The 23,601-nt window shown below is 39.9% G+C and overlaps 1 protein-coding gene and 1 pseudogene across 8 annotated transcripts in view; both read left to right on the plus strand.

The window, feature by feature from the left end:
* LOC138743156 (protocadherin gamma-A11-like) overlaps positions 1 to 23,601 on the plus strand; it is a 149,493-nt gene that overhangs the window by 35,419 nt on the left and 90,473 nt on the right. For 2 of the 8 annotated variants that reach the window (XM_069898063.1, XM_069898064.1), the window contains exon 1: positions 19,129 to 21,740. The exons of 1 other annotated variant lie outside the window; for it this stretch is intronic. In XM_069898063.1, the coding sequence (XP_069754164.1) occupies positions 19,272 to 21,740 (2,469 nt within the window). In that variant the 5' untranslated portion in view covers positions 19,129 to 19,271. Of the gene's footprint in view, positions 1 to 9,544; positions 12,162 to 19,128; positions 21,741 to 23,601 lie in introns of those variants that run through there. 5 more of the 8 variants (XM_069898056.1, XM_069898060.1, XM_069898054.1 and 2 more) reach the window with 5 other exon arrangements.
* Positions 30 to 2,379, plus strand: LOC138742916 (protocadherin-10-like; annotated as a pseudogene).

Consider the following 23,601-nt stretch of genomic DNA (forward strand, 5'->3'; position numbering starts at 1 on the left):
TGAAACCATTGGAATGACTTCCACTGGAAATGAGATATAAAATATATTGGTTGCTAAAATGCCAATTGTTGTGCTGTGTGTTCTCTCCGTGGGTTCTTGTATCTGGGCAGATTCGTTATTCTGTACCTGAAGAGCTACAACTGGGAGCCTTTGTTGGGAATATTGTTGCCGATTTAGCATCAGATATAACGCAGCTTTCGGCTCGCAGTATGAGATTACTGCCGGGACCGAGGAGGCAGTATTTCCATGTAAATTTGGAGAGTGGGATTTTATTCGTGACGGAAAGGATCGACAGGAATAAAATGCCGATTAGCCTTCCACGTTGTTCTTAAAAGTCCCTTGAGCCTGTATCAGATAGAAGGGGATATTCTCGACGTAAATGACAATGCCCCCGTTTTCCCCAAAAGCCAGTTGCGCCTTGAAATCTGAGTTTGCACCACCGGGAATGCGATTTCCCCTTGAACACGCACACGATCCAGACATTGGCAATAATTCATTGCAAACCTACCAGCTGCAACGGAATGAATATTTTACTCTCGATGTACAACTTCTAGTGGGAAGGGCAAATGGCCAATCTTGCTTTTGCAGAAGCATTTGGACAGAGAAAGCATGCCATTGCACAGTTTAACGTTAACAGCCTGGGACGGAGGTTTACCATCGAGATCGGGAGTGGTTAAGATTATAGTCACAGTGAAGGATGTAAATGACAACTCACCTGTTTTCTCTCAGTCGGTGTATAGGGTCCGTCTGTTGGAATCTACACCGATAGGGGCCCTGGTCATCACGCTGAACGCTACTGATGTGGATGATGGCCTCAATGCGGAAATAATGTAGTCTCTCCTCAGACATGTTTCTTCTATTGCCCGTAAACTTTTCGACTTGAACGCTAAAACTGGTGAAATCAGACTCAAGGGGAAATTAGACTATGAAGAAAGCAAGGTCTTTGAAATTAATGTACAGGCAATGGATAAGGGACCAGGCGCCATTCCCGAGCACTGCGACGTATTGGTCGAAATTATTGACGTTAATGATAATACGCCAGAGGTGATCTTCCGGTCATTGTCAACGATAGTTTTGGAAGACGCTGCACCCGGAACGATAGTGGCTCTGTTCAGTGCAGACGACAGGGATTCGGGTCAAAATGGGGAGGTACATTGTCAAATTTCAAATCAACTGCCTTTTATTTTGGATTCATCTATAATGAATTGTTACAGAATTGTTGTACAGCAGCCACTGGATCGGGAACACAACCCCGAATATGATATTACTATAACGTGTATAGATTCGGGGGACTCACCTCTGACTTCCAGGAAAACCATCCGGGTAGAGGTTTCGAATATAAATGACAATGCGCCAAAATTTTCTCATCCCGTGTACACGGCAAATGTTCAAGAAAACAATGGGATTGGGGGTTCTATACTTTCCGTGACTGCCCTATGATACAGATGTTCGACAAAACGCCCGACTGAATTTTTCTATCCTGCCCTCTCTTGTCCGGAACTCCTCAATAAACTTTTATGTCTCGATTAATTCAGCCACTGGTGTCCTTTATGCTCAAAGGGTTTTTGACTACGAACAACTGAAACATTTCCAGATCCAGGTTGAAGTGCGCGACTCTGGTACGCCAGCACTCAGCAGTAATGCTTCAGTGAATGTTGTGATCCTTGACCAGAATGACACCGCTCCCGTGATTATACATACTTCACCTGCATATGGATCGACAGCAATAGAAACAATATCCAGGTTTGCAGAACCAGGATATTTGGTTGTCAAGATATCAGCCACTGATGCCGACTCTGGTCAGAACTCTCGACTTTCTTATCAGATTTTTCAGGCGACTCATAACCTTTTTACAATTTCCGCAGAAACAGGCGAAGTTTGGACCATCCGTCGAATTTTGAAAAAGGATGCCTCCAACCAAAGGCTGGTGGTTGTGGTAAAAGATAATGGAACACCATCCCTCTCTGCCACTATGACCCTAGTGCTCTCTCTGGATGGAACTGATAGTGAAACGTTCTCTAGTGTATGCAGTTCGTCGTCAGAGTCTAGGTTCAGACCTGAACTCCGTTGGTTATAGCTTTAGGAGTAATATCTATCGCTTTCTTTATAATTTTAGTTGTGCTCGCAATTAAAGTTCACAAAAGCAGAAACGGCATCCTATACCAACACCGTTCCCTGGGTACTTGTGGTTACTTTGAATCAATGCATTCATTGAATGGAATTCAGAAGGCCAGTAAAAGTCTTCAGATACCACCAAATTATGTTGAAGTATTTGGAGGTGACCCACTCTCCCAAAGCTTCCGCTATGAGTCATGTCCGACGTTAGTCTGCCAAGAGAGACGTTATTATCCCCAACAGGTGCAGATCATCTGCAAATAAAGAATTGAACGCATCGATTGGAAAAGAAAATATTGCAATGGTAAACCCTATAAAATGCAGCGTTTCTGAGGTGAGATGATTGCACACAGAAGGCCAGGCATTAAATACATACTAGCTTTTACACCTTAAAACACTACATAGTTTTCTCTGCTCTTTTTTATTTCAATAATATGTTCTTCTTGCATGGTGATGTTATGGGTACATTGATTATATATTATTGTAATGTATCATTAAACAGTTCTGAATGGTCTTTAATTCCGAAGGAGTATGAGCGGCACTTTTAATTCTTTTTTCTAATCCTCTAATATCTAGATGAATTAGGAACATTTTGGTATTTAAGACTACAACAGTCCTTCCGGTAGAGAAGAAAACTTGCTTGCCCTTGATGTAGTCTCCTCTGCAATGAGGAATGAAAACTATCAGTGATTTGTCCGTTCAGTCCTGTAGTGTAAGCGGAGCTCTTCCCGTTCTGATTGGTAGATAATTTTATTCAAAAACCTAGAATTCAACAGATAATTCAACCTCGTTATCCATTCCTTCTCGTGCAAACAACCCAATTTTGGTGCACAATCTACCTGCAGGCACCTACCCAAATTTGTTTTCTCTTCAAAGATACTGCTTCACCTGTTGACTATTTCCAGCAGACACGTTTGTTTTAAATTCACAGCAACTGCGTAATTCTAGACATCACTCTTTCAACATTTTATTTTATCCTCTCCAACGACTTTAATTCATTGGCCTCTATCTAACCCATCCTTTGCCTGCACCTTCCCCCCTCCCCCCCCAATATGTTCTTCGAGTAGCAGAGATAATATAATGTTATCCATACATTCACATTCTCAGCCCTATCACAGATGTGTCCTTTTCATTCATGCCACCCATATAACTCACCAGAACCCTTTGAGCTTGAAACATGTTTGATTTTCTCATCTTTTCAACACAGATTAGGGGGCATTAAGACAATATGTTAACACTGGATTCCGCTTCGCATATGTTACCTTTCCTGCCGTGTATTGCCAAGATTTCCTGGGTTTATCTTTAGATATAGTTAATAAGTTTAAAAAGTGTTCCAGGCGCACGTGCACAACAACAAAATAATTTAAAAAAGAACACTTTCTCTGTCATTGCACGGTGGAAATGTATAACAGAGGAGCTGGTTCTTGGGGAATGGTTTATTCTCTGAGATGGGAATGAAACGTTTTCACTGTTTCAAGGAAGCCCAGAGAAGGGATCCATGCTGACTCAGCAGTAGTTTTGAAAATTAAAAACAAAATATTATATGGGCAGAATCCCAAATTGGCTGCATTTTCTTCTGAAATTAGAGCAGTAATACCGATGTATGTTGTTAGTTAGGAATGTGTTCCGCTGTTTTTGGCTCATCAAAATGAAAGGACATTCTAACCGGAACAGTGGTCAGGGCATCCACCCTCTAAGCATTTAGATGTTCATGCGTGAATCTCTGCGCATGAAGTTCAATGCACACGTTCAGAATACTTGCATAATTAACATCCAGTCTAATAATTTAGCACATAAGTATGCCGAAATATCTTAGCTTCAAGCCATCCACAATTGAAATTGCTGTCTTAACAGTTTTGTAAAATGTATTGCTTTGCTTAACGATAATTGCTCTAGATCAGTGGTGTTCAAACTTTTTTTTATTTACAGTCACATACCACTTTAAATAATCTCTATAAATTGTCTGTAATTAGTAAGGGGTTGCTTAAGGTGGTATGTGGGTGGGAAGACAAAGTTGAGAACCACTGCTCTTGACCCAATTTTTAGTGAAATATTTTGTTTGATAAAAATTGTCATTCACCTATTTACTTTGAAGTTATGATCCCGTGCATATAACGTGTCAATTAAGTACGATTAAACCAGTGGTTTTCAAACTTTTTCTTTCCACTAATACCACTTTAAGCAATCGTTTATGAATCGCAGAGCACCAACGGCACAGGGATTACTTAAGGTGGTATGGAAAGAAAAAGTTTGAAAACCACTGCTCTCGAGCATGTTGTTGCGAGACGCCCTCTTGTCCCACTATGATTCGTGTGGTGAACGTTGTTCTTACCTTAATGTTGTGAAGTGATTTCCAAAGGTTGGCCTCGATGATTATGAAGGGACAATATGTTTATTTTCAAACAGGATGATGTGACAAAATATTCTGATGGTATCAGTGTGCTGGTTCGAGATAGTAGGACTTTGGAAATGCTGTGAAGAGATATAATATTAGTGATTTTGAGTGGTACATTCTATGGCAGCAGTATAATATTGAATGTATTTTTGTGCATTGCTAATCAAGGCCAAAGCTTCGTTCTGTAATTAATGAACTTGGTGTATTATATATAACTATCAAGGCGAATGGAGAATGTCCTAAATATAATTCGGATTACCTTTTTCTTCGTGATGGAACATCTAGAAAATTCAAACTTATTGCTACGTGTATCCAGGTACAATGAGAAAGTTCCTTTTGCATACAATCCAGAGAACCATATCATGCATTACATGACATTCATGCATTAGAGGATTACAGGAAGATATCAGTAAGAGCCGACAGCCTCTAATGTCCATTGAAACCAGGCATGTTGACTTGTGTCACAGAAAATGTGTGTACGTAACGAGTTTAAATGTTTCTTTTTTTTTAACTTTGTTTATTCGTTAAAAAAACAAATAATATATGACATATGCAGCAATTAAACATAAACATGAACGTTTTTTTATATATAGATAAAAAAGAAAAGAACCCCCTCTCCCCTTCAGCCAACTCTCCTAAGGAGAGCCATAAAAAAATAAGTGGCTGTTATACTCAGAATATTTACATTTCAATTTATATTGACTAGAGTTCAAATGTTTCTGACAAATAATGACACATAGGTTGTTTGAACATAAGTCTTCGACATGCTCATTTTCCCTTGTGCACTTGTATTTTTGTTGGCCAGATTGGGAAATGTTTTAATGAAACTTCAGTGAGTTAATACAGTAATTCTGCAGTGGACTGAATGAACGTTAATAAATTCTGCTGATCACTGAATGTTTCGCTCTCAATCATGTTGAATATTTTGATTGCAGTTCCGGTTATGTATCCAGATATTTATATACTATTCCAACAAAACACCAAGTTGTGACTATGTGGTGAAGGACTTGAGAATCCCCTTCCCAACACCCTTGAAACTAAATTTATGAAGTGCTGTTGAAACCATTGCATTATTGAAGATAATTCAATCGTTTCTTATAAATGGTAAAACCAATGTTGACTGAATATAGATTTAATAATGTCAGTGTGATTAATGGGAGGAGGTCTTATGAGATCTGTTTCTGGGGATGGCAATGTCAGTAATGTCAATGTAAGTATATTGTCATATATGCAACAGATACATTAAATTGTTTTGATTCCTGCCATCAAAGCGGTGCATATGTTACAACTCAGTAAAATTTTAAATTTACATAAATACAAGTCATAAACATAGGTAAAATATATCTAAGATAGACAAATAAATATTCACATTTGCAGTTATTACAAGAAAAAGAATGAACTTTCAATCGTGCATCCAGATCTATTTGTGGTCCTGTGGGAATTACTGTTCGGGTTAAGGTCATAAGGGAAAGTTCATGGGGATAAAAATTGTTCTGAACTTGGAGGTGCTGGACTTCATTTTCTGTGTCTTCTTCCTGAGGTTAGCAGCAAGAAGTTATTGTGACCAAAATGACATGGGTCATTTATGTTGTTGCCAGCCCTCTCAAGGCAGCGTCTCACGTGGATGCTTTTAGTGGATGAAAGGTCGGTGCCTCTGATGGACATGGCAATGTTTGTCACTTTCTGATGCCTTTGCACTCCTAATCACTCGAGTTTCCAGAGCAGGCCATGATATAACCAGAGAGTATACATTCCACAGTCCAGCTCGATAGAGCATTGACAACAAGCCAAATCTCAGTACTAAATAAAGTCGAATCATTCGTGTACATGCCTCCTGGTTTTCTCGATGGGGTGGCTCCAGGAGAGGTCCCATATGTGGACTCCCAGGGACATCCCACTGTTGTTCTGTCAATAAAGACGGATCCCTCGACAACCCCTTCAGAAAGTACACAATAAGCTCCTTTGACTTCCTGATATTAAGGGTAATATGTTAGGAATGCATATTACCTCAGTAAACATTCAAAGTATCAGCATTGCTTTGAACATGTTCCATGAGGATACAGAGTACTTCCTTATATTAGGATTAAATAAATATCCATAATTTGTGGTTGTCAGCAAACGAACCCACATATGTTATTGTTCTGTTTTTTGGGGTGTATTTGAGATGGAAGGGTCCAGGTAAAGTTCTAAAGAAGCATTCCAGGGATAAAGTGACTCTGGAAATAGTTGACTTTCAACTATCGATGTTCTTCTTCTTTTGATGTAAGATGAAGGTGTCACAAGCACATACAAATAATTTACCTCTCCATAAATGCACTTGAACAAGTCTGACTGAGACATATTCATCAACCAAGGCAGTCCTTGTTCTCGTGGTTACCCCTAAATTTTATGGAGCTTGATGTTCTGAGATTTAGACGTAATATCAATAATGAATATTACTGTATAATTAGATTAGAATCAATCTCAGGCATGTTACAAAATTTGTTGTTTAGCGGCATTTTTCCAGTGAAAATATAGCTCCAATTACATTTCAAAAATAAATAAATGGTATAGAAAATAGGAAAGAGTTGGGTAGTGTCTGTGGTTTGTTGACCATTCAGAAATTTGATGGCAGAGGCGAAGAAGCTGTCCTTGTGCTGCAGGGTGTTCGTCTTCAGGTTCATGTACCTTTTTCTTGATGGTAGTGCTATGAGCCCCAAGGACCCCAACCCCCAACAGCATTAGATAGTCACCAAGACAAATGGTTACTTAAACAAAAGTTACTTTTAATTAACTTCAAACATAAAAACATAATCAAACTTTAACTCTATTTTTAACTTAACCCCTTTCTAATTCTAAGTGCACGTGTATGTAATGTGTGTGTGATTTTAAGAAAAGTTATTTAGTTCAGAGTTCAATCTCACTTCTCATTCTTCCCAGTTCGCTGGTTGCAGGCAATTCTTATACTGTGCACATAATTTAACATGTATAAAGTTCACCTGGCTTTGGTGCTCAAAAGGTACATGGTTACTGCTCAGGAAGGTTCTTGCTCTCTCTCTCTCTCTCTCTCTCTCTCTCTCTCTCTCTCTCTCTCTCTCTCTCTCTCTCTCTCTCTCTCTCTCTCTCTCTCTCTCTCTCTCTCTCTTTCTCTCTCTCTCCCTACCTCCCTCCCTCCCTGGTTGACTGACCCCTTGTGTTTGCTAAACAACATGATTTTTTCCAGCAGACAATAGAAGTCTTCTGGTTCATCTGTCGTTTTTAGGTAGAAAAGAAACCTTCAGTGATCTTTCTGTGAGCAGTCTTCAAATGCCTTGTAAAAAGGTATCAGGAGACAGTATGTCTCCTGCTGTTGCTTTAAAGACAATAGTCCGTTCTTCCACAACTTCAGTTCAATTAACACCTATTTGTGAAGTCTCCATATGCATTCTTCACAATTTCTGCAAAGTCACTGAGGATACGAATTCTCCAATAATTCATATAAGATCTGTTTTTAAAGTGTGTGTACGTAACCTACTCTAACTTTTCCCAATTTATCTCCCAACAATATTTGTATATATTCTGTCACAGCAGCAATATGAAGAGGGCAAGGCCTGGGTAGTGATTGGCTTGATGATAAAGGCTACTTTCTTAAGACACGACCTCTTGCAGATATGCTCGATGGTGTGAAGACTGGTGCAAGTGATGTCGCTGGCCGAGTTAACAACTCTGGAGAGTTTTTCTTCCTGCCATGTGCATTTACTCCTCCCTATGAGACAATGATGCAACCAATCAGAGTCTTGGGTGACATGCCACATCTCCTCAAACTCCTGATGAAGTATTGCTGCTGGTGAGCTTTTTTCGCAATTGGATCAAAATAGAGGTCCCAGGACAGATGCCCGGAGATTATTACACCCAGGAATATAAAATACTTAACCCTTTCCACTGTTGACTCTTCGATGAGGACTGTTGTGTTCTCTTGATTTTCCGACCCTGAAGCCCAAAATCAGTTCCTTATTTTTGCAGACGTTTAGTGCAGGGTCTTCCTTTGTGACACCACTTAACTAATTGATCTATCTCACTCCTATACGCTTTGTCATTGCCATCTATGTTTCTGCCGATGACAGTTGAGTCGACAAATTTGTCGATGGGATTTGAATTGTGCCGGGCCATTGAGGGAGCTCAATTTGCTCTTGTTGGATACCTGGATGATTGAAGCCCGTTTGAAGCAGTTGGACACTTTAATCACTCGTTAATGTTAAAGATATAGCAGTAATTTAACCAGACAATTTTAAAATAATCTGCAGAAATAATAGTCTTCGATTCAGTGCAGTAACATCGTACAAATTAATCCCATGTTGACTTTTGAAGTTTTGCTTTCAGATTTTGCCTAATGTCCAAGGATGCAAAAAGTTTTTTTCAGTAGATATAATTGAAGTCTGCACTCAAGCACTTAAGTATGAAAAGCGATGGAGAACGCATAACTTATGCTTTTTTTTTTATCGCTGTGGAAACTGTGGATGAAAACTAACTTTTCAGAAATAAAATTACATTCCACGGGTTCATTTAAAACTGATTATTTGGGAGTTTTTTTGTGTTCAAGGAGGGAATAACACTGTTCCTTGAGTCGTGATTAACAAATCACGAGGAACAAATGCAAAACAAAATGAAATTAATAGTAATGGAGGATCGGCACACTCTTATTCCCAACACGGGGAATTAAGTTATTACTTGTGATCATGTTCTTGACGCCATTCATTTTTATATTCGATCTTTAAGTTGCACCATGGTTCCTGAAACTGCGGATCTGGAGCAAACTTTCCTCCAATCAAACATCCAATGTGCTGAAAGAAATTTCAGGTGTGCAACGATAAATGTAACAGATCTGCGCCAATTTAGGACGTTCTTGCTTTAAGAAACGAGCTGAATTTTCATTGGTCAAACATGAACGCACATTGCCCACCAATCAGAAGCTGAGATGTGCCTGGCGATCTGCACAGCCCCCGACAATACCCAGCCGCCATCGCGTAGGATCAGACGCCGTTAAAAACGAGGAGCCAGCAGCTCTCGGGGATTTGTGCACGGTTCCTCCCGAATTCGAGACAACATGAGAACACGTCAATGAAAATTTTGGAGCCCTTTACAAAAGGTACAGATATGGTCGGCCTGGTATTTGCCCTATTTAAATTAAATCGCTGTTGAAAGGCATTGTCTCGAATTGAAACCATTGGAATGATTTCTCCTGGAAATGAGATACAATATATTTTGGCTGGTGAAATACCAACTGTTTTGCTATTTATTCTCCCACCTGAATCTTGTGTCTGGGCAGATTCGATATTCCATTCCTGAGGAATTACAACGAGGTGCCTTTGTCGGGAATATTGCAATAGATTTGGGTTTGGATTTAAAGCAACTCTCCTCTCGCAGTTTGCGGGTAGCACCCAGTCAGAGGAAGCGCTACGTTGACGTAAACTTGGAGAGTGGGATTTTATTTGTGAATGAAAGAATCGACAGGGAACAACTTTGCGGGACGAGCAACGATTGCGTTTTGTCTTTGAACGTTGTGCTTGAAAACCCCGTCAGTCTTCATCAGGTACAAGTGGAGATTCTCGATATAAACGACAACGCTCCCACTTTCCCTAAAAGCCAGATCCGCCTTGATATCTCAGAGATTACGGCACCGGGAGCGCGATTTCCCCTCGAGGCGGCACACGATCCGGACATTGGCACAAACTCATTGCAGACGTATCAGCTCGTTCCGAATGATTTCATCATTCTTGATGTACAAGTGCGCGAGAGAATAGGAATGGTTCCTGTGTTGGTGTTGCATAAGGCATTGGATAGAGAAACAATATCAAGCCACGAGTTAACGTTGGTTGCCGAGGACGGAGGCGTCCCGGTAAGATCGGGCAAAGTCCAAATTACTATTAGAGTGCGGGATGCGAATGACAACATTCCCGTTTTCTCGCAGTCGGTTTATAGTATCAGTCTGTTGGAATCGGCACCCATAGGCACTTTAATTATTACTGTCAACGCCACTGATTTGGACAATGGTCCGAACGGTGAGATAACATATTCACTCAGTCGCCACAATTCGGCTGATGTTTATGAATTAATTGGAGTGGATTCCAAAACTGGTGAAATCACACTGAAAGGGCATTTGGACTATGAACAAAGCCAAACTTTTGTGATTAATATTCAAGCAATCGATAATGGCCCTGACGCAATGCCTCAACACTGTGAAGTACTGGTGGACGTTATCGATGTAAATGATAATGCTCCTGGCATGACGTTGATTTCCGTCTCAAATGGCGTGCCAGAAAATGCTCCGATTGGAACTATTGTCGCCCTCCTCAACGTAGAAGATACCGATACTGGACACAATGGGAAAATACAATGTCAAATTCCGAATAAACTGCCCTTTAGGCTAGATTTATCGACGAAGAACAATTGGAAACTGCTAATACAGCATGTTCTGGATCGTGAAACTGTCTCCAGGTATGACATTCCTGTCACATGCACGGATGCTGGGAGCCCACCACTTACATCCAAGAAAACGATCCGTGTCGAAATTTCAGATGTAAATGATAACACACCAACGTTTACACAGTCTGTATACACAGCCCATGTCATGGAGAATAACGTTGTGGGGGTTTCTATATTCTCCCTGACAGCTTTTGATCAAGACATAGGACCGAATGCCCGACTGAACTTTACCATCTTGAGCGCGTCTTCGGCCTTGTATGCCTCTATCAATTCACAGACGGGTGACATATTTGCTCTGAGATCCTTCGACTACGAACAATTGAAAAACTTCCAGATCCAAGTTCAGGTGCACGATTCTGGAGTGCCACCGCTCACCAGCAACACTACGGTAGATGTTATTATCCACGATCAGAACGATAATGCCCCAGTGATCTTGAATCCTTTGCCCGAATATGGGTTAACAGCAACGGAGACAATATCCAGGTTTGCAGAACCAGGACACCTGGTTGTCAAGGTATCAGCCACTGATGCCGACGCTGGTCAGAATGCGCGTCTGTCCTATATTATTTCCCAAGCTACTAACCTCAATCTTTTCACTATTTCCGCAGACACGGGAGAAATTTGGACGATCCGTGCTATTGAGAGCAAAGATGCCTCTAAACAAAGGTTGGTGATTGTCGTAAAAGATCACGGAATTCCTTCACTTTCAGCCAAACTGACCATTGTATTAACTGTAAAAGGAGGTGAAAGAATCTCCAGTGCCACCAGTTTATCTAACGATCATGGGTACTCTTCTGATCTAAATTTGTTTTTGGTCATAGCTTTGGGAACGACTTCGATTATTTTCCTTGTGATTTTGGTTATCCTGGCTGTTAAGGTTCATAAAAGCAGAAATGGTGTGGGTCACTACAACAGTTCTCCGAATCTATGTTCTTGTTTTGAAAAGAGGAATTCCCTAAATGGAATCCAAAGGGCCAGTCGAAATCTGCAGATACCAACGAACTATGTTGAAGTATTCGGAGGAGATCCACTTTCTCAAAGTTTCCGTTACGAGTCGTGTTCAACATTGCAGTCCGAGAAGAGAGGCTTCACGACTCCTCAAACGAGCGGGCTGTCTACAGCCCTGCACTATACCCAGAAGAACCCTGTTGGAAAAGAAAATGCAGGGATCATATACTCTGGAAACTCAAACTGCAATATAAATAATGAGGTGAGCCACTTCGAAAAAGAAAATATATTATTTGCTGGATATATAAGTTTAGGATTTCGGGTCATTGTATTCATTAGACAAGTTAATATTTACAGCAAAACTTATTATGCCTCCTGATATTTGTGAACGAGCATTGATGTGCATTTCTGTTCTAAATGTTCAGGTTATTGGCTTTAAAATACAACGCTAATACATTCCTACACTGGAAGTGTTTTGGATGTCTGTGAGTTATTAGTAATTGGCCATCACATTTAAAATTAATTGAAAAGCTTGGTCATTTTTGAAACTGGCCCATATTTTCTTCAATATATTACAATTATCTTGCGAAAAAAAACATGAACACACAACCGGATACGTTTGTTGTGAACACTTCATTTGAAACCAACATCTTGTTTCCAATTAAATCCTGTTTAAACCATTGATGAATTTCTGATCACGCAATATCAGATTTATCTTGTTCAAGGACCCTTATTTTTAATTCAGTCAGATTGATTTAGCAATTTGAAACTCGACAAAAAAGAATTATAGATTCTGGATAGCAAAAGCATAAAACAGAACACGTTCGAAATAGTACAATATCTGTGGCATGAGAAGCAGGATTCCAGGTTTCACATGCAGACACAACACGGCAACAGGACTTTTTGACCCAGGAGCCCGTGACGCTCAATTTCACACACTTGATCTACAACCCCGTTTCGTTTTATGGACGATTCGGAACGATGAAAAGTAATATGGGTGGAAAGTTGGATTTAGTTTACTCTCCATCAATACCTGTTGACCTGATCCGTTTTGATTTTATTTCGTCTGGCATTGCACTACTGGGCTCCCCAAAAAATTCCAGAAATGATCGATTAAGTACATAAAGTTAATAATGTAATATGTTTCCGCACTGAAGGGGAATCGAAATAAGTTCCATTATAGATATTACTTTAGATATTAGTGAATTGATTTTATTACGAGCCCAAAGGTCCCCAAAACCCAGCAGCAATTGACATTCACCACAAGTAGTTACTTAAACAAAAGTTGTTTTAATTATACGTAAACATGAAAAAGGAATCAAACTTTAACTTATCACTATGAACTTAACTAGCCCAATTTAATCCCCTTCTAATTCTAAGTGCACGTGTATGTAATGTGTGTGTAATTTTAAGAAAAGTTATTTAGTTCAGAGTTCAATCTCACTTCTCATTCTTCCCAGTTCGCTGGTTGCAGGCAATTCTTATACTGTGCACATAATTTAACATGTATAAAGTTCACCAGGCTTTGGTGCTCGAAAGGTAAATGATTACCACTGAGGAAGGTTTTTGCAGGTTTGCAGGTTTGTGTTGTTTCAGGATTTCAACAACTGAGATACCACCATTAGTCACCTCAATATCTTGCTGATGAAACTTACTCCATCAGGGTTCTTCAGATGATACCCTCTTTCATTCAGGCTATTCCTCTTATTCCAAGAGAAACATCAGACAGATAATACTTCCAGCCATCCTCCACTCTGGAGCTTTTGTTTCAGTTCCAACAAGCTTCTCCAGGCTGCCACTGCTCAGTCACTCCCTCTCTCTGAGATTCCTACTGCCAGCCACATGTCCTTCTCTCTCACACTTCCAAAACTCCCTCCTTCTCCAGCAAACAATAGGAGTCAGTCTTCCAATCCATCTGTTGTTAACCTCTCAATGACCCCTGAGTGAGCACCTTGCAGAGAGGCCAAAAGTCTTGCAAAAATGTCCAACACAGACAGCCTGACTCCAGTTATTCTTCCAAGACAATAGTCTATTCATTTCATGACATCATTTCAATTAGCACCTACTTGTGAAATGCACATAGCATTTTCCATAGTTTCTGTAAAGTCACTGAATATGAATTCTTCAGTATTTTAAATAAGACCTGTTTTAAAGTGGGTGTATGTATGAAACCCTCTCTAATTTTACCAATTTATCTCCCAAATATTCCATCACAATTTTTCCAACATTGCACTTGGTGGTGGGAAGTATTAATTAAGCTTGCCTCAAGAAACAAGAATGGTCTTTGTGTTAGAAGGCACTAGTTACTGCTATATCCCGAGATAACTGTTGTCTGTTAGGCAATGATTGCACGTGGCTTTTTTTCCTGCTATTAATGTTTCCAATCAACGTGTGTAAGATTAATTGAGCGGAGCAGCGCATGTTTCAGTTGTTATAACGGTCAGTACAAATTATATCGACACATGAAGGTATATCTTAATGTGAATTAATTAACGACGACATAACGATATACCACCAAGGAGTATAAAAAGAGGAACCTGCCTGGTATTAGTTAAAAATAGTAAAAGCATAAGTCATAGTAATTATTTACAATCAGAGTGTGAAAATATGAGGCTAGTATGTAAGGAATAATTTGGCAAACCATGAGTGAAGGAGAATCTGTAGCTAGTAAGACAGAGGTTCTCAACATCTTTTTCCACTGACTCACATGCCATCTTAATGAATCCCTAAGCGCTCCTCTGGAGTAGGATGCAATAGATGGTCAGTAAGGGATAACTTAAAGTGGTATCTGAGTGGACAAACAGTTGAGAACCACTGGGCTAAGGCATCCCAAGTTATGACTAACATCCTAAAGCATCACGTTCATCACCACTGGAAGACCCATGGCCAGTGAATGCTTTGTATGTGGTACTGAAATAGTTGGATGTCAGAGTGAATCAAGATGCGCAAGTATCAAAACATCCATAACTAAGCAAATTTATAATCTGAGATTTGTCGCACAGGAAATTGAGTTTACCATTAGTTCTTTATTTACATTTAAGTTTATTTGTCACAAACTCCCTAATGCTGTGAGGATCTCTGAGCCTCGGCCTCTTCACAGAACTTGTTTAGTGCCACGTTTATTTAAAGTTTATTTAATGGAATACTTTATTTTTACAGAACTATAATTTATCATACTGAAGACATGAAACAGTACTAAATAGATGGGAAATATTCAGGCAACGTATTATGATATAACGGGGTCGAGTTGGCTTGTTGTAATGTATCCAATAAGTCAAATTAATTCATTCTTTGAGCAGCTTTCCATTGACTTCCATTCAATTGAGAATCAGTTCAAGATTTCTTTTCATAACAGGCGAAAACGCAGAGAATTCTGAAAACTTTAATATAAATTTAAACTGTGCAACGATAAAAACGTCAATTCTGTGATGATTTGGGGAAAACACAGCTTTAAGAAACCGGTAAAATTATATTGAAAGAAAAATTGGATTTTGAAGTAAGTAGCACAATTGAAATAAACATACAAGCAATGGATATGGGTTTAAACCCAATGGCTGGGTATTGCGCTATAATGTTGAACGTTATTTATGTCAGTGATAATGCACCTGATGTAACGCTCACGTCCTTGTCCAGTGAAATTTTAGAAGATGCGCCTAACGGGACAGACGTCGTTCTGTTCAGTGCAGATGTCAAGGATTCAGGACAAAATGCAGAAGTACAATGTGAAATTTCAAACAAACTGCCCTTTAGACTCGATTCGTCTTTGAATAATTATTGCGGGCTGTATATTAACCAACCTTTGGATCGCGAAAACACCTCCAGATATGATGTTCCCATCAAATGCAAGGATGCAGGAATCCCTTCGCTCACATCCACGGAAACGGTTCGCGTGGAGATTGCAGATGTAAATGACAACGTGCCACGATTTATGAAGCCCAGGAACACGGCGAACATCATGGAGAATAATGTTTTTGGAGTTTCTAAATTACGTCTGAATGCCATTGATCCAGATTTGGGGCAGAATACCCGACTGAAATTTTCTATTTTAGAGTCTGAACTTCCGAACACACAGACATCATCCTATGTCTCCATTAACTCAGTGAGTGGCGTCATGTTTGCTCAGAGATCTTTTGACTACGAACAATTGAAAAAATTCCACATTCAAGTTCTTGTGCAAGATTCTGGAGACCCTACAGTCGCTAGTAACGTTTCAGTGGATGTTGTTATCCAGGATTAGAATGACAGCGCCCTAGTAATCCTGAATCCTTTGCCTGAATATGGGTCCACAGCAGTAGATACAATATCCAGGTCTGCAGAACCAGGATACTTGGTTGTCAAGTTATCAGCCAAGGATGCCGATAGTGGCCAAAATGCCTTCTTGCTTTCCACATTTTTCAGGTTACCCATCACGACCTTTTTACTATTTCACCGGAGAGCGGTGAAATTTGGACCATCCGTCGAATGATGAGTAAAGAAGCCTCCAATCAAAGGCTAGTGACTGTCGTAAAAGATCATGGAAATCTGCCACTCTCTGCCTCTGTGACCTTACTATTAACTGTAGTGGGAAGCGACACGGAAACGTTATCCAATGTCAACAGTTTTCCTAAAAATCTTGGCTTCACTCCGGAACTAAGCATGTCCTGGTCATAACCCTGGGAACAACATCTCTCGTTTTCTTTGCTGTCTTACTTATTCTTGCTGTTACCATTCACAGAAACAGACAAGTTCTGGGAGGCCAGCGCCAATCCCTTGATATTTGTTGCTGTTGTGGAACAAGAAATTCTCTGAATGGAATTCAAAAAGAGAGTAGAAACCTTCAGATATCTCCAAATTACCGAGGTATTTGGTGTTCGTTACGAATCATGTTTAACATTGCAGACGACGAACAAGAAAGCTTGTGGGCAATCCACAAGCAATCGTGTCCAGAATGAGTTTTTCAGAAATGAGAAATCTGAAAAGACACATTTGGAAAATTACAACATCACTATAAATAATTCAGTGAGGTCTATCTTAAAAGCATATGTGTGTGTGTGTATATATATATATATATATATATATATATATATATATATATATACTCAGTTCTTTTGAGTTAACTTTGTTTGAGAATGGCTGCATGGGAATCCTATCGTCATGCTCCCCTTTTACAAGTGTAATAGTCATTCTTTTTCTTGTGAATATCCCTGTTACTTTGCTTTAAAATCATGATCTTGTGCTGAGGAAGTGGATAAAGGATGATTTACTCGCTTTTGTCTTTAAAATGATCTTCACTAAAGATCTATAAAGGTTTAGTCAATTAGCATATTCAAGACAGGGAAGAACATACGGTATTTTTATGTGTACAACAGAATCAAAAAATATAGGTATGTTAAGTTCATGAGATTAGATTTGTTTGTGGTCATGTTTCCAGGGGTGGAATGGTGTACTTCCTCTATTATTTTTGTTTGTGTTTTTTTCTCTCTCTGCATTTGTTTACATTTCTTTACAAAGACATTGATAACTTTTTTATGTGTTCCCCCGAGGTCCACCTGATTTCAAGAATATTCTTAAAACTCACTTTATAATATTTAACCATTTCAACTCTGACTGTTTTTAACTTTTGATAATATATATTCCAGATATAAAGCTCTAGGTGTAAACCACAGTACGAACACCAGTATGAAAAAACTGGAGGTTAGGTTTAAACCAGTCCCTGAAAATAGGGACACGGGCTCCAAAGGGTTAAGAGTTTGAAATTGTCCCAAACTGCCAGTAAAATGTATCTATCTATATATATATATATATATATATATATATATATATTAGACTCTGTGGAAAAGGGCTGCCATCTTATATCTTGGCTGACACACACAGAACATTTACCTTGTGAGCAATATGGGATATCCATCAAGCCAGTTACATAACATCTAAGGATGATACAGATCCAATGTCTGGAGTTATTTATGGTTTCTGGCAAGTTGCTTTTCCTCATCATTATTCTTCAAACAAGTCAAATGATGATAAGTTCCTCAGAGATTCTGTTCAGAAAATATATATTTATCCACATCATATATAAATCTTAAATCAAGTTTATGCATTGCCTCCAGTGATGTCGCGTTGAGTTGAAATATCAAATGCTTTCCTCAGTGAATGGTTTATTATTCTTTTGCTTCAGGTATGAACAAGAATGACATTGCAGTTACACTACATGTTTACGAGTAATGAACAGAATGTTTTACAGGCCACACAAGGCCTATTCTCATTTTAGACCGTCAGAAGTATCATAATACCTCGAATTTTCTGTTCTCAAGTAAATCCGTAATATTGCAGTTAGGTGATAAAATATTCCATTAATGCATCCGTTGCTGACCATGCAATAACAATAGAACAATGGTTTTCAAACTTTTTCTTTCCACTCAAATGCCACCTTAAATAATCCCTATGCCATAGGTGCTCTGTGATTAGTAAGGGATTACTCAAGGTGGTATGTGAGTGGAAAGAAAAAGTTTGAAAACCACGGTTTTAATCGTACCCAAATGACCCATTATGTGCACGGTTTCATAACTCCAAAAGGAAATGGGCCAATGACAATTTTTCTCAAGCAAAATATTTAAGTAACAATTGAGTCTGGAGCAGGGATTCTCAACCTTCCCTTCCCACCCATCTACAACGTTAAGTAACCACTTACTAATCACAGAGCACCTAAGGCATAGAGATTACTTAAAGTGGTATGTGAGTGGCAACTTAAAGTTTGAAAACGCTGATTTGGAACATAGAACATTGAAATCTACAGCACAGTACAGGCCCTTCGATCCATCGGCTATAATTTCCCTATTGCATAACCCTGCATTGGCTATTAAATGTTATAAAATGTATTCAGTGGTGATCAACGAGGAAAAGAAAGAGCAATCTAAACACGTGAATTGTCCAAGAAGAAAGTGTTATTAAATATATCCGCTGTCAAACATTTTCCCAGGGAAAATTATACAATAAAATTACAATTATAAAAGGAAACGATGATCTGAATTTTAACTGCGCAGTTGTAAATGTTCATTTTACCTAATGGTCTGAAAAGACATTGCAGCTTTAAGAAATGTTCAGCGCCGAGATTGGTTGAACGCGAGGGCCGCTGTTGGCCAATCAGAAGCTGTGATGTGACTGGAGATCTTGACTGCCCCCTTCCATCCCCATCCACCATCACAGACGATCAGATTCAGTGCAAATCTGAATGGCGAACAGCGAAATGTTCGCTTGGTTTATCCGACTATTGTGGTTTCTCCGACCAGTCAATCCCATTCTTCACCGGGAAAATGATAGATCAAGAACTTAATTTTATGGTCTGGACCGACGGCGCCGTTTAGCGCGGAAGCAACTGGAATGCTTTGTGCTGGCGATGGGATATTTTCAAATATTTTGGAAGTTAAACTGGCAACTGGTGTATTGTGTTTGTTTGAACTGGGCCGTGGCTTCTGGACAGATTCGTTACTCGATTCCCGAAGAGGGACAACTGGGTACCTTTGTTGGAAATATCGCAATCGATCTGGGACTAAGTGTAAAGGAGCTCTCAGCTCGCAATCTTCAGATCGTGTCTGGCTCCCGGAAACAATATTTTGAGGTAAATTCAGACAATGGAATTATGTTTATTAAAGATAAAATCGACAGGGAGCAGTTGTGTGGAAGGAGCGCCTTGTGCACCCTGTCTTTAGAGGCTTTGATTCAAAATCCTTTAACTGTGTATCACATTGAAGTGGAGATACTTGATGTAAACGACAATGCTCCCAGCTTCCCGAATCGTCAGCTTCGCTTAAAAATATCAGAGCTTGCTCTACCGGGGTCGCGCTTCGCCTTGGAGTATGCCCACGATCCGGATGTTGGAAGCAATTCATTGCAAAGCTACCAGCTGTCTACTAATGAATACTTCGGATTAAGTATTGACTCTCGTGGTGGGGACGGTAAATTGCCGGTGTTAGTGCTGGAACGACAGTTGGACAGAGAGAAGCAAGCGACACACACGTTGGAACTGCACGCTCAAGACGGGGGGCTACCACCTCAGTCTGGTTCTGCTGCAATAATAATTGTAGTGCAAGACGAAAACGACCATGCACCCGTCTTCCCGAGCTCCGTTTACAGAATTAGTCTCGTAGAAAACGTGCCGAAAGGAACACTGGTCGTCAAATTAAACGCCACTGATTTAGATGATGGTCCTAATGGAGACGTATTATATTCATTCAACAGTCATGCGTCTGTTAGAGTCCGTGATTTGTTTTCTGTGGATTCCAAAACAGGGGAGATCAGAGTAAAGGGAAATCTGGACTATGAGGAAGACAGTATATTTGAGATTAACATACAGGCCTTAGATCAGGGCACTACTCCAAATCACGGATACTGCCACGTTCTGATTAATATTATCGATGTCAATGATAATGCCCCAGAGCTGAAGTTAACGTCTTTATTCAGCCCTATCCGAGAGGATTCCCCGCCCGGGACGGTGGTCGCTCTGATCGGTGTATCGGACAGTGACTCTGGGGCAAATGGACAGGTTGAGTGTGAACTCGCAGCCAGATTACCTTTCAGACTGGATTCATCGTTGAGGAATTACTACAGATTACTAACTCAGCAATTGCTGGACAGAGAAAATACCTCACGCTATGACATTCCTGTCACGTGCCGTGATTTAGGATCTCCTCCTCTGGCGTCCAAGAAAATCATAACCGTGGAAATTTCGGATATAAATGATAATGCACCGCACTTTACGCAGCCTTCCTATACAGCCTATGTGATGGAGAACAACATCATTGGGGCGTCAATCGTCAGCGTGACCGCTCTTGATCTAGATATGAGCCACAATTCTCAATTATTTTACTCAATTCTGGAAACCCACCCACTGAGCGAACCTGTGTCTACTTACGTCAGGGTCAATTCGAACGACGGCGTCATATTGGCTCAGAGAAGCTTCGATTACGAGCAACTCAAAACTTTTCAGATCCAAGTCCGTGCCAACGACTCTGGAGACCCGCCGAAAATTGGCACCACATCGGTGGATGTAATTATTCTTGACCAAAATGACAACGCCCCCGTGATTGTGCATCCTGTCACAGAGTATGGCTCAACGGCGTTGGAAACGATATCACGCTTCGCAGAAGCAGGCTATCTGGTCACCAAGCTCACTGCCACTGATGCCGACTCGGGCCAGAACGCACGGCTTTCTTACCACATCTCCCAGTCAACTGACCCCGGACTTTTCACCATCTCACCTGATACGGGAGAAATTTGGACGGTCCGCAGCATCACAAAGAAAGATGCGAATAAACAAACGCTGATAGTTGTGGTAAAGGATAATGGGACCCCAACACTTACTGCAACAATGACCCTCATCCTATCAATGGCAGAAGATGACACAGAAATTCTTTCTCGTGTGAACAATTTATCTGAAGATGCTGGATTAACTGATAATGTCACTTTTTACTTGGTTATATCTTTGGGGATAATGTCATCCACATTTCTTGTCATTTTAATTGGCCTTGCCGTTACTGTGCACAAAAACAGAAACGGTCTTGGCGGTTGTACCTGCTTCCTGGAGACATGCTGTTGTTTTTCAGCAAGACCTTCTCTGAACGGTTTCCAAAAGAACAAAAGAAATATACAGATACCTCCTAATTATGTGGAAGTATTTGGGGGCGATCCACTATCTCAAAGGTTTCGCTACGGGACCTGCTCCACTTACAATTCGAGTAAGGAAGACTTCTTGTCCTCCAAACGGTGCAGATCATCAACAGGCAGAAATGGTGCTGGGGGCGAAATTGCGTGCAATAATGAACAAGTACAGTCATCACTTTCTAACAGTTGTAGCAAGATTAGTCAGGTGAGAGTGTTGCATTGTAACTTCAGTGGTGTGCAAGTAAAATTGTAAACGATACAGCCGCTTCGAATTGTTGCAGGTAAACCTGTGACTTAAAGTTCACTTTGCGCCATCTCTAACAGCCCTGCGGAGAGCAAATATTAACAATAAGTGACGTCCTTCGCGTTTATTCAGCATTAACGATTTATGAAAATCATGTGGTTCTTTTTGCAGTTTTTATCATGTTCGCAATTAATTGGTCATGCAATTATGTGTTGTAGGTGTCATCAATTCGTTGCAAGTGTAAGATAAAACCATTGCAATCAGATAGAGAGTAGATTTTCAACAATCGGTCAGAGGTGAACGTGATGTCAGGTACATTGTTCATCTCAATTGTGCATAAAAATTATAATCACTTGATATCAGTTGATATATCAAAAATACTGTTTAGCTTTGATTCGTTTGAATTCCCTTTAGTGACCATGTGATGTCATTAAAGGGAGCAACCAGAAACATGACAAGGTGTAGACGTTTTACGCTCACGAGAACAAAAAGGAGGAAGGTGAACTAAAGAAAAAAATTGTAGTTGTATTTGAAGACTGAAAATTAGATATAGTGTGTATCTCGGTATAGAGAGGAACAATTAATGGTGCGAACTGCATGAATTGGATTGGGGCAGACAAGGATGGGTGTAGGGCATTCTTATTGACCATACACACAGAGTGATGGAGATTTTCAACATGGACACATGGAGAGTTTATTGAGACAAATAAAATCATGAAGGAATAAATAATTCATATAGTGATGGTCTTTTTCCCCCGGATAGTGGAGTCTAAGATTAAAGGTTTAGATGTTCACCGTGACAGGGTAAAGATTTAAAAGGCACCATATACCCATCTGTTTTCTACACAAATAGTCATATGGAAAGAACTGCGAGAGAAAGTGATAGAATCGGCTACAATTACAACTTAAAAAAATAGATTTACACAGTAACTTTGGACAGGAAGGGTCAGATGGATGAAGCCCAAACTCAGATAAATAGGATTATCTCGATTAGATCATTTGGTTGCCACAAAAATGTAAGGTTGTCTCAATAAACTCTCCTGCGCCAAATGGAAAAGAACCAGCCTTATTGTGCTTCTACTTACAATTTAATTCCTTTGGTACCAATAACTTCTTTGTGAATCTTTCTGCACCATCACTTTCTTCACGGGATTTTGTATGGTTGTAACGTGAGAGCCCGTCTTCTATACTCAAATGCTCTGACACATGCAGAAAAATATTCAAAATGCTTTCATCCTAAACCTGTGTCACCACTTGCGTGAACCAAGCGGCTATTTTCCTCTGAATCTCTGTTCTACAACTCACTCAGAAACCTCCCATTTGCTGTTCATTCTTGTGTCTTGGTTTAGCTTCCCAAAAGTATAACACTTTGGCCTTGTCTGAGTTAAACTCTATTTTCTATTTCCGTTGTAATATCACACAACCGTCTTCACTGTCCACTATACCATGCAAGTCGCCAATACACATGGTGACAGAAACATAGAACATTACAGCACAGAAATCAGGTCATTCAGTCCCTCTAATCAGCGTCGAACTTTCATTCCGCATAATCCTACTAGGTCTATGCACCCATCCCCATCCATGTACTTGACCAAACTTGTATTAAATGTGAAAACAGAACCCGCATTCACCACTTCAGCTATCACTTCGTTCCACATTCTCACTATTCTCTATGTGAAGAGGTTCCCCCAATGTTCCCCCTAAAGTTATCTCCTTTCACCCTTAACCCATGCCCTCTGGTTTATATCTCACCCAATCTCAATGCAGAAAGCATACTTCCATTTACTCTATCTAGATGCCTCCTAATTGTGTATACCTCTAT

The sequence above is a fragment of the Narcine bancroftii genome, chromosome 9, assembly GCF_036971445.1.
Source record: "Narcine bancroftii isolate sNarBan1 chromosome 9, sNarBan1.hap1, whole genome shotgun sequence".
Taxonomy (NCBI): Eukaryota; Metazoa; Chordata; class Chondrichthyes; order Torpediniformes; family Narcinidae; genus Narcine; species Narcine bancroftii.